The 12,274-nt window shown below is 48.8% G+C and overlaps 1 protein-coding gene and 1 long non-coding RNA gene across 2 annotated transcripts in view; one reads left to right on the plus strand and one right to left on the minus strand.

Annotated features, from left to right (window-relative positions):
- LOC307224701 overlaps nt 1–12,274 on the plus strand; it is a 45,608-nt gene that overhangs the window by 13,123 nt on the left and 20,211 nt on the right. The window lies entirely within an intron of this gene.
- Nucleotides 948–12,016, minus strand: COMMD4 (COMM domain containing 4). Its single transcript, XM_079991762.1, has 8 exons — nt 11,903–12,016; nt 9,341–9,412; nt 8,382–8,447; nt 7,040–7,079; nt 6,007–6,126; nt 4,584–4,664; nt 3,180–3,356; nt 948–2,019 (listed from the first exon to the last, which is right to left on the minus strand). The coding sequence occupies exons 1-8, from the start codon at nt 11,903–11,905 to the stop codon at nt 1,979–1,981; spliced, it is 600 nt and encodes a 199-aa protein (XP_079847888.1). The 5' UTR covers nt 11,906–12,016; the 3' UTR covers nt 948–1,978.

The following is a 12,274-nucleotide window of genomic DNA, read 5'->3' on the forward strand; positions in this document are numbered from 1 at the left end:
CTTCTTCTTTTTTTTTTTTTGCCAGTTTCCTTTTTTTAAAAAATAAAATATTTATTTGCTTTTACAAAAAAGAAAAAACATGACAACCACAAAAATAAAAATAAACAAAAACAATCACAAATACACATAAAAAAGTTAGAAATAAAAATTCCAGCTTTTAAATTTATACTTAGAGAAACTTCCTTTCTTGACTTCCTCACGCCTCCCTTTTTTGTGTTCTTCTTTACCCAATCATATACAGCAAATCCTTACCTTGTTTCAAACTCGTTTCTAATTATTAAAATCATTCTATTATGTCTCCAACCTTTCCTCCATTGCATTTAAACACCTTTAACATATTATTTACTTTTGACATAATATAACTTTAGTCCTTCACCTTTTTTCTATTACATTCTTGCATATTTTTTTGAACCTATATCACTGATGCCATATTATTTTTGTATCCAACATCATTTTAACATTCATAAACTTTACAGTATTTCTGCAGGTACTTTTTCTTCTATTTATCTATTGCAGAAATAGTTCCACAGATCGAAGCAGTTGGGAAGGCAAATTGGAGTATGGTGATCTCACAGGTATATGTTTTTCCTCCCATGCATTCTCATAGAGCTCAGAAGCCCTGGTCCTCATTCGGAAGCTCAGCGGTCCCCCCCCCCATAGAAATAGCACCTTTTCAGACACAGACATTGCTGTGGAATGCCCAGCTCTTCTTCTGATTATTCATTCTTCTGCTACAGCAATGTTCATTTCTTACCAAATCTGCTTCTGCTTAATCTTTTTTTTTTACTGCTGAAGCCATCTCAAGTTGAGTTTTCTTACTAAACAACAAACTCTATCTATAAAATATTTGGGATTGCAGTCTTAAACCTTTGATAACTGAACAATTCCTTCTCTTGTCACCAGAAATACTGTCTCCAGGAGGACTCAATAAAAACACTTGACAAGAGTTCTGGGTGTAGTAAGATTTAATTTTCTCCTGTTCTGCAAAATATAGAAACAGTACAAAGAGCAACCTTTGGGATTTAAAGATATGAAGGTTCAAGCACATGGAGAGATGTCAACACACATACCTTTCTCTTCCCTGTGATACAAAGAGCCTTCACAGGACAAAAAAAATCAAGAATCTGGCAAGAGAGAGGACAGGCTATTTTGCCCTTCCTTCCACAATCCACACAAGGATGGATTGCTGGAAAACAGAAGGAACAGACCAGGTTTCTTTTACTTGGAGAAGGGCCTATAGCCCTCCTGGTGTTGCTGGACTCCAACTCCCATCAGTCCCAGCCAGCACTGCCAAGGATGATGGGACTTGTAGTCCAGCAACATCTGGAGGGTTACAGGTCAATGTCCCTGCAATAGGGGAAGAAGGCTCTAAGGAAACAGGAGCAAGAAAATCATGAATGGAAGTCTGTTGGGGCTTCCAACATTTGCAACAAAAGAACAGGGTAGGATGAGATTGTTGTCCCTTCTCCTCAGAGAATGAGGCGGGGTGATTTTGATTCCCACAGTGGTCTTGCGGCGCTAGACACAGATACCATCACAAGGGCCAAGAAACTCTTGGGGTTCTCTAAGCTGCTGTGGCTCTGAGTTGACAGGGCATGACTCAAAGTGGGAAGGTGGTGCCATTTCTTAAACTCTCTCCTGGCGGGGGACAACGAAGTCCAGCACATCAGGGGCACAGGTTCTATTCCAGTCCACTCCCCACTGCACCAACTTTCTGACTGCGAAGAGCTTTCAGTGAAATAAAATGTTTAAACAAACATGGACACCCGTCATTTGCATTCAGAAATATTACCCACCCTGGCCAGACAACCAAACAACGAGAACAGCCTTAGGCTTTGAACACAACGAGTCGGAAGAGAGGGATGGATTCTGGTAACAGCCTCTTGCCCTGCAGTCACTGGAGGAAAACTTCCTGGACGCAAGGTCTCCCTCTTTCTGAAGCAACCGTCCAATTAAGATTTTTCAGCCTGGAAGCTCCTCAGTCGAGCGTCTTCATGACTGCTTCAGCCTGCTTCAGTTCTAGCAGCAGGAGAAGCAGAACAAAACAGGAAGGGGCAGAGGGTGAAAAAATGCATTATACATGGGGCTGCCTCTGAAGACTGCTCAGAAACTTCAGCTGGTGCAGAATTCAGCAGCCGGGGTGCTCAGTGGGGCAAGACTTCACTGGCTGCCAATTAGCTTCTGGGCCCAATTCAAAGTGCTGGTCTCGACCTATAAAGCCTTAATGGTTCAGGACTGCAATACCTCAAGGACTGCCTCTCCCCATATGGACTGACCCAGATCCTGTAATCATCACCCAAGGCCCTTCTTCGTGTGCCTCCTCCACGAGAGGTCCGGAGGGTGGCAACACAAAAACAGGCCTTCTCTGCAGTGACTCCATTTGTGGAATGCTCTCCCTAGGGAGGCTCACCTGGTCCCTTCATTACATATCTTTAGGCCCCAGGCAAAAACATCCCTCTTCTCCCAGGCCTTTGACTAATTAAACAATCTATGACTTTTTAAGGGACGCTGGTGGCGCTGCGGTCTAAACCACAGAGCCTAGGGCTTGCCGATCAGAAGGTTGGCGGTTCGAATCCCCGCGATGGGGTGAGCTCCCGTTCCTCGCTCCCTGCTCCTGCCAACCTAGCAGTTCGAAAGCACGTCAAAGTGCAAGTAGATAAATAGGTACCGCTCCAGCGGGAAGGTAAACGGCGTTTCCGTGCACTGCTCTGGTTTGCCAGAAGTGGCTTAGTCATGCTGGCCACATGACCCAGAAGCTGTACCCCGGCTCCCTCAGCCAATAAAGCGAGATGAACGCCACAACCCCAGAGTCAGTCACGACTGGACCTAATGGTCAGGGGTCCCTTTACCTTTATGAATTTTAAAACTATGTGTGGGGGGGCATTTTGTTTGCTTCTTACTATATGTTATATATTTTTTTTGTCTTTATATTGTAAACTGCCCTGTCATCCTTGGGATGTCGAGAAATTTAAGAAATAATGAATAAGTTAAGTGAAGATGCCAACATCCGCCTGGACTTGCCCAGCCCTTGCAAATAGCCTCAGAATCCCTGTCGTGTGTCCCCCTCCACCATCCCCTCGTGAGTTCAGGCAGAGTGTTACAACACGCAGGACCTGGTTGCAGAAAAGTGCCCCTGAGCCCAGTCCTTGCTCCCCTGATGATGATTTCTGGGATCTCACCTGCAAGCAAGACGCGGAACTTCTCTGCCGACAGCATCATGGCAACAGGCTCCTGTACCCCACGGTCAACATCTTTCACGTTCAACTTGAGGTGCACGATGGGCTCGTTGACCTGCTGGATTTCACTGGAGCTAAGGGTGTAATCCACTCTCCAGGAGACAGAATCCAGGCGGTTCACTGCAGATAGAGGTTGCCGAGAGATTAGGAATGCTCTCTGCGAGGCCTGGCAGCCTCAGATGCATGAAGCACATTGCTAATTAATGAATTAATCTAACTGCAAATCACACTCACTTCAGAAGCCGTGCCGTGTTTACTTTTGCTTCTATCAAAAAACTTTTTTTTTTTTTTTTAAAAAGGAGAGAATTAAAACAGAGATTCATAGCGCGGAAAGAAGCTTAGGTGCCAGAAAGCAAGTAAAGGAAAGTTATAAGGAAAACAAGAGAGTGCACTCATCATGGCAGGGGGGAGTTACATTAAAATAAAAGTGAAAGGCATGTATTTATGTAAAAAATATAGTTAAAAGTATAGAAAGGTCATATTTAAAGGAGCATTTTTCCCCCACTCAGATCTTTCCAATTCTGTTTAGTCTGATAGGTGGCAATAGGATTCAGCCTTGATAGGTAGGTAGGTAGGTAGGTAGGTAGATAGATATTCAAATATATGAATATATACAGTGGTGCCTCGCAAGACGAAATTAATCCGTTCCATGAGGCTCTTCGTATAGCGGTTTCTTCGTCTTGCGAAGCAAGCCCATTGACAGCTTAGCGGATTAGCGCTATTAGCGGTTTAGCGGCTTTTAGCGGATCAGCTGATAAGCGGCTTAAAGGTAAAGGTAAAGGTACCCCTACCCGTACGGGCCAGTCTTGACAGACTCTGGGGTTGTGCGCCCATCTCACTTAAGAGGCCAGGGGCCAGCGCTGTCCGGAGACACTTCCGGGTCACGTGGCCAGCGTGACATCGCTGCTCTGGCGAGCCAAAGCCGCACACGGAAACACCGTTTACCTTCCCGCTGGTAAGCGGTCCCTATTTATCTACTTGCACCCGGAGGTGCTTTCGAACTGCTAGGTTGGCAGGCGCTGGGACCGAGCAGCGGGAGCGCACCCTGCCGCAGGGATTCGAACCGCCGACCTTTCGATCAGCAAGTCCTAGGCGCTGAGGCTTTAACCCACAGCGCCACCTGCGTCCCGATAAGCGGCTTAGGCCTTAGGAAAAGGGGGGGAGAGGAAAAAAAACCTGCAGGAACTCGCAAGACATTTTCGTCTTGCGAAACAAGCCCATAGGGAAATTTGTTTTGTGAAGCGCCTCCAAAACGGAAAACCCTTTCGTCTAGCGGGTTTTCTGTTTTGCGAGGCGTTTGTCTTGCGGGGCACCACTGTATATGGCTATTCCAATGGCTTCACTTACACCTCAGGCTGCACCCCCTAAGGCTGTCCTGCAGGGCGCTTTGCTTCTCCTCATAGGACCGGCACAGCCCTGTGGCATGTTCTGCAATGCAAAGAGGGATGGGGAACAACGAAACACATGCAAAAGTGAGCTCTCACTCTAGACCAGGGGTCAAGAAGCTTTTTCAGCTGTGGGCTCCATCCCTCAGACCATGTGGGAGGCTGGACTATATTTTTTTTGGGGGGGGAGGGGGGATGAACGAATTCCTATGCCCCACAAATAACCCAGAGATGCATTTTAAATACAGTGGTACCTCGGGTTACATACACTTCAGGTTATAGACTCTGCTAACCCAGAAATAGCACCTCGGGTTAAGAACTTTGCTTCAGGATGAGAACAGAAATCATGTGGCGGCAGCGCAGCAGCAACGGGAGGCCCTATTAGCTAAAGTGGTGCTTCAGGTTAAGAACAGTTTCAACTTAAGAACGGACCTCCAGAACAAATTAAGTTCTTAACCCGAGGTACCACTGTAAAAGCACACTTTCTACTCATGTAAAAACACCAGGCAGGCCCAGAGATGCATTTTAAAAGGACGCCGATTCCCGGACCGTCCATGGCAATTGGGCCGCATCCAGCCCCCGGGCCTTAGGTTGCCTACCCCTGCTCCAGACCTTCCCACCATTTTAATGTGATGTAGCACCACTGCCCAGAAAGCAGGCTGGCTGCCTGTCTCCCAAGGGCTCAGGTTGTGGCAGGGGAACCTGTGGTCTTTCAGAGGTTGCCTGACTACAGCTCCCCCCTTCTCCCACCATTCCTGACTCTGCTGGCCTGGGCTCATGGGACTGGGAGGGGCAAAAGATCCCCATCTCAGAGGCTTCTGCACAGCTGGAATGCAGCCTATATTGCCAAGTCACAACTGTTGCTCGGCCCACATTTGCCTTTGGCTCCACCTACCGCTGCCATGTGTCCCCCGGAAGACTGACCACAAGGAAATGTGGCCCTTGGGCTGGAATAGAGGTCCCCCTTTTCCCTTCGTCACTGCTTCCCTTTCTGTCTCCTCTGCTCACCTTTATAGGTAAAGGTAAAGGTACCCCTGCCCGTCCGGGCCAGTCTTGACAGACTCTGGGGTTGTGCGCCCATCTCACTTAAGAGGCCAGGGGCCAGCGCTGTCCGGAGACACTTCCGGGTCACGTGGCCAGCGTGACATCGCTGCTCTGGCGAGCCAGAGCCGCACGCGGAAACGCCGTTTACCTTCCCGCTGGTAAGCGGTCCCTATTTATCTACTTGCACCCGGAGGTGCTTTCGAACTGCTAGGTTGGCAGGCGCTGGGACCGAGCAGCGGGAGCGCACCCCGCCGCAGGGATTCGAACCGCCGACCTTTCGATCGGCAAGCCCTAGGCGCTGAGGCTTTAACCCACAGCGCCACCTGCGTCCCTCTGCTCACCTTTAGGCAGCCCCAACTGCTGGAGCTCGCTGGAGAGGGACTCGCCATCCACATTGTGCTTGGCAGCGCTGGAGAGGATGAAACCCAGAACAGCAATGGTAGCCTTCACATCCCCAGTCTCTGCCGAGAGGAGAAAGAGAGAAATGCGCAGCAGTCGTGAGAGTCTGCTGGATCAGGTCAACGGCATTTTACCATTGAACTGTGGAGAGTGTATTAACGTATGGTCTGTGTGTGTGGTTTGGGAGCTGTACGGTCAGGGGAAAAACAATGCTGTCCAGGGTTGTAAAGACTGCAGAGAGAATAATTGGTTGCACTCTTCCCACCTTGAATCAAATCTATGCTTGCAGGTGCCATAAGAAAGCTGCAGAGATAGCGCAGGATAGTGCGCACCCCAGAAATGATCTCTTTCAGCTTCTGCCTTCTGGAAGAAGATAAGGTAAAGGTAAAGGGACCCCTGACCATTAGGTCCAGTCGTGGCTGACTCTGAGGTTGCGGCGCTCATCTCGCTTTATTGGCCGAGGGAGCCGGCATACAGCTTCCGGGTCATGTGGCCAGCATGACTAAGCCGCTTCTGGCGACCCATAGCAGCGCACAGAAACACCGTTTACCTTCCTGCCAGAGCGGTACCTATTTATCTACTTGCCCTTTGATGTCCTTTCAAACTGCTAGGTTGGCAGGAGCAGGGACCGAGCAACGAGAGCTCACCCCGTTGCAGGGATTCGAAACGCCAACCTTCTGATCGGCAAGCCCAAGGCTCAGTGGTTTACACCACAGGACCAGCCACGTCCCAAGAATGTTTTAGCAGGCGCCAAAAAGTGTACAGTGAAGGCAACCTCCTTGATCGCAAGAGCCAGGGAGTTCTAAAGTGCAGACACCGTCACACTAAACGAACCAGCTCTTACAAATGCAGAACAGGTATTATGTAGCACCTGTAGTAGTGCCAATTCTGCTGATCAAAACAGTTGGTCAATGAATTCAGACAGGAGAAACACATGACTCACTCATACTGGGAAAAGTAGAAAACGACACTCACCAAGCTTGGCATCTGACGTTAGCTTTAGAACCTTTTCATACTGCAAGAGAAAAACCCCAGATCAGATCACACTTAACTTTGGGAGATCTGCACCACTTCGGAGTCTTCCAATGCAACGTGAAGTCCCCGTTCCTCCGCAGGCACAGAGTCCTATTGGCAGCTCTGCTTCCACTGCAAAACCACTTCCCAGGGGTGGCTCCTGAATCATGTCAACTGTGTGTAAATTGCGCTAGGGACAGGCAGGGTGGCGTAGGGGCTAAGGGTCTTGGGCTAAGACTAGGGAAATCCGTGTTCAAACACCTGCTTAGCCACAAAAGTCAATGGGTAACTCTAGGACCATTGCTGTCTCTCAGCATAACCCACCTCATAAGGTTGTTGTTGAAAATATAACTGGGGGGGGGGACAGTGGAACCAGCCCAAATATGTAATGCTTTCAAGCATGATCTCCAGTTTTGGGGTGCTCTATCACGACACACAAACACTTCTCGGGAGGAAGAACTGGATCACGGGGATTCCAAGTCAGACATGCCCCTAAATTTCTAGGGCTACAGCTACAGCGCAATGTTGTTGTTGTTGCTGCTGCTGCTCAGGAAGCATCAGAAAAGACAAATGCAGTTTGCCTACGCAGACGAATCTGGAGTGGTTTACTCTTCCTGACCTCTCAGGAAGTCATGCAAGGGCCCATTTAAAAACACAAGCCTGAAAGTGTTGGCCATACAAATATCTGCCTTCAAGACGACCTCCTACCTGCTTTAATAAAAATAATAATAATAATAATAATAATAATAATAATAATTTATTATTTGTACCCCGCCCATCTGGCTAGGTTTCCCCAGCCACTCTGGGCGGCTTCCATAAAAACCAAAAATACACTAAAATATCACAGATTAAAAACTTCCCTGAACAGGGCTGCCTTAAGATGTCTTCTGAATGTCAGGTAGTTATTTATCGCTTTGACATCTGATGGGAAGGCGTTCCACAGGGCAGGCGCCACTACCGAGAAGGCCCTCTGCCTGGTTCCCTGTAGCTTTGCTTCTCGCAATGAGGGAACCGCCAGAAGGTCCTCGGCGCTGGACCTCAGGTATACGCTCCTTCAGGTATACTGGGCTGAGGCAGTTTAGGGCTTTAAAGGTCAACACCAATCTTCCCCAACCTGGTGCTCCCATCAGCTCCATCTAGACCAGTCAAAGGTCAGGGGTGATGGGAGCTGCAGGTCCATCAGGATGACCCCAGGCTGGGAGAGCTCAAAACACATCACCAGAAGTCGTATGATGGAAGATCAAATCTCGTACAATTGTTGGGTCTACACAAATACATGTCAAACAAGAGAAAACTGGCTTACGTCAATCCCGTCCCCAAGCAGATCCTTCAGCACCTGGGCACAGATCAACTTCAGCTTCACTGAGGACTAGGAGAATAACATGAAGGGGAAAAAAACACCTGATGATTTTTTGCCTGTAACACCAGCTTCTTCATAAACTCCACCCCACAACATCAGTCCCCACAACAGCCTGGACTTTTTAAGCAACAGTGGATAATGCTGTCTTTGATGGGGTAGCGTCCAACTATTTCTGACCAAGAAAACAGAAGCACTTAGACCTCCCCACCAACACTCTGACTCTTTCAAGCTTGCTGGCTATATAGTGGAATATTGCAGCAGGATCATCCAACAACATTTATTTACTCATTTATTCTATAAACTTTATACACTGATTGTAAAAAAACAAAACGAAAACCCTCAAAGTGGTACACAAAAAGGATAAAACAAAATTATCCATTAGAAAAAAATTATAATTAAAAACTTTTGAAATATAAAATAAAAAATAGACTAAAAACCTATTAAAATTCCCACCAACTTTGTAAATATCTGGGTAGGCTTACCTAAATAAAAATGTTTATAGCAGTTGGCCAAAAGAATACCGTCAAAGCGCCTGCCTGATATCAATAGGCAGGGAGTTGCAATGTGAAGGTGCTGCCACACTAAAAGATCAATTTCTTGCAGATGCAGAATAGGCAGGTATGTGGCACATGTAAGAGTGCTAATTCTGCTGATCAAAGTGGGCACATCTGGGTCCCCAGATGTTCAGGGCTTGATATACTAATAGTTCACTGGGCCTTGAACTCAGCCCAGTAGCAAGTTGCCAACCAGTGCAGTTCTTTGAGTAAAGGAGTCACAGACTCAGCCATGAGTTCTACAGAGATCAGAGTAAGTCCAACAAGGAACCAGTGGTCAAGTGCCACCGCCAACACATCCTAACAGAAATGGCATGCACACCTAGCAGAGAAAAGAAGAGCACTTACTATTTTAGCCAATGTGCTGATTTCTGCCAAGACCCAATCAGGGCAGTCTAAATCGCCGCAGAACCGAAACCTCTGGATGGAAGAAATAACATTAGTGCCTGTGACCAGTCAAGAGTTTGTTTTAGCAACCCAGTTTTCGGCATGTAGCAGAAAACAAGAGGCTATCCAACCCATGAAGAAGTGAATTTGAACGAGACTTTACATGCTTTCCCCCTTTCAGTGGAAATTTCAGTGAAAAAACTCGGAATAAAGCCTCCTGTTCTCTTGACAGCAGAAAACCTGAAAGGTAAGGCAGACATTTCCGTAGCCCACGGGCATAGTGTGTGTGTGTGTGTGTGTGTGTGTGTCAGGTGTGGGTGTGTGGTCCCGGGCACAGAGTTTTCGAGGGGGAGTGAACTAGGCATCCCCACCCCGTCCCAATGCTCCTGGCATTGGGGCCCTCGCCCAGAGGCCGGTGCCAAGTCATAGCTGTCAACTTTCAGATTTGAAAATAAGGGATCAGCAGCCTCGAAAATAAGGGATCAGCAGCCTCACCTGTCCCGGGGACAGTCTACGGGATATCTAACAATCCGGGATAGCAGCGGGAAACGGCGCTGGAATAAGGGAATTTCCCGCAAAAAAAGGGAAGGTTGACAGCTATGTGCCAAGTTGCCCGGGGCTGTGGGCGAAGACGCAAAAGCGCCGCACGGGGACAGGATCGTCAGCACTAGGGCTGCAGCATCCAGCTGCCGCTTCCGGATCCAGCGTGAGGGAAGGCGAGCATCCAGGGGTGCCCATCTCTGGCACCAGCCTAGTTCGGAGCCTCGCCCAAGAACTCGTGCTGCAATTTCATGAGCCCGCGCTGGAGCCCGGGAGCCCCTGCCTAGAAGACAGGGGTGCCAGCTTGGCCCCGGCACCGTGGGTGCCAGGGGCCCTGGCACCGAAACAGTGGCGTAGCGTGGGTTATCAGCACCCGGGGCAAGGCAAGTAATTTGCGCCCCCTAACCCGTGGATTTGCGCCCCCTAACCCGTGGATTTGCGCCCCCTAACCCGTGGATTTGCGCCCCCTAACCCGTGGAAGGGCAGTGCCAAAGAATGCTCCAACTACAGCACAATTTCACTCATTTCACACGCTAGCAAGGTTATGCTTAAAATTCTACAAGGAAGGCTCAAGCAGTATGTGGACCGAGAACTCCCAGAAGTGCAAGCTGGATTTAGAAGAGGCAGAGGAACCAGAGACCAAATTGCAAACATGCGCTGGATTATGGAGAAAGCTAGAGAGTTCCAGAAAGACATCTACTTCTGCTTCATTGACTATGCAAAAGCCTTTGACTGTGTCGACCACAGCAAACTATGGCAAGTTCTTAAAGAAATGGGAGTGCCTGATCACCTCATCTGTCTCCTGAGAAATCTCTATGTGGGACAAGAAGCTACAGTTAGAACTGGATATGGAACAACTGATTGGTTCAAAATTGGGAAAGGAGTACGACAAGGCTGTATATTGTCTCCCTACTTATTTAACTTATATGCAGAATTCATCATGCGAAAGGCTGGGCTGGATGAATCCGAAGCCGGAATTAAGATTGCTGGAAGAAATATCAACAACCTCAGATATGCAGATGACACAACCTTGATGGCAGAAAGTGAGGAGGAATTAAAGAACCTTTTATTGAGGGTGAAAGAGGAGAGCGCAAAATATGGTCTGAAGCTCAACATCAAAAAAACGAAGATCATGGCCACTGGTCCCATCACCTCCTGGCAAATAGGAGGAGAAGAAATGGAGGCAGTGAGATATTTTACTTTCTTGGGCTCCATGATCACTGCAGATGGTGACAGCAGCCACGAAATTAAGAGACGCCTGCTTCTTGGGAGGAAAGCAATGACAAACCTAGACAGCATCTTAAAAAGTAGAGACATCACCTTGCCAACAAAGGTCCGTATAGTAAAAGCTATGGTTTTCCCAGTAGTGATGTATGGAAGCGAGAGCTGGACCATAAAGAAGGCAGATCGCCGAAGAATTGATTTCTTTGAATTCTGGTGCTGGAGGAGACTCTTGAGAGTCCCATGGACTGCAAGAAGAACAAACCGATCCATTCTGAAGGAAATCAGCCCTGAGTGCTCACTGGAAGGACAGATCGTGAAGCTGAGATTCCAATACTTTGGCCACCTCATGAGAAGAGAAGACTCCCTGGAGAAGACCCTGACGTTGGGAAAGATGGAGGGCACAAGGAGAAGGGGGCGACAGAGGACGAGATGGTTGGATAGTGTCTTCGAAGCTACAAACATGAGTCTGACCAAACTGCGGGAGGCAGTGGAAGACAGGAGGGCCTGGCGTGCTCTGGTCCAGGGGGTCACGAAGAGTCGGACACGACTAAACGACTAAACAACAACAACCCGTGGATTTCCCTAACCCCCAGATGTTGCGCCCGGTGCGGCCGGCCCCCCCTGCACCCCCACGCTCCGCCACCGCACCGAAAGGTGTGGGTGCTCGGGCACCCGGGGCCCCAGAGCATTGGCACCCGCCCTCCAGGCGGCGCAGCAAGCCCTTTTCGGGCACCCGCGCGCAATGCGCCCCCGGCTCACCATGGTGCCCCGCGCGGCGCCTGCTAGTCGCTGCCCTGCAAGGCTGGATCACCTGACTCCTTCCTGCCACCCAATCGCGGAAGGGATCCAGCTGCACCAGATGATCCCGCCAGGGCGATCAGCTGATCAGCCCTCGGCTCCTCCTCTGGTGGGCGGGCGGCGGGGAGGGCGAGTCTTCCGGGGCAGTTGTTCTCGCCGTTGCTGCGCCCGCGCGCCTGCTTACACGTGGCATTTAGTGATTTCTTCCAGCAGAAAAAAACAAATTTTAAAAAAGGAAACAAACAGCAAGAGGAAAAAGGGAAGTTGCCCTCAGATTTCTCCGTTAACATGAAAAACAAAACTATAAATCAGGCAGGTAGCAGGGCACAGTTG

The sequence above is a fragment of the Podarcis cretensis genome, assembly GCF_951804945.1.
Source record: "Podarcis cretensis genome assembly, chromosome: 9".
In the NCBI taxonomy this organism is placed as follows: Eukaryota; Metazoa; Chordata; class Lepidosauria; order Squamata; family Lacertidae; genus Podarcis; species Podarcis cretensis.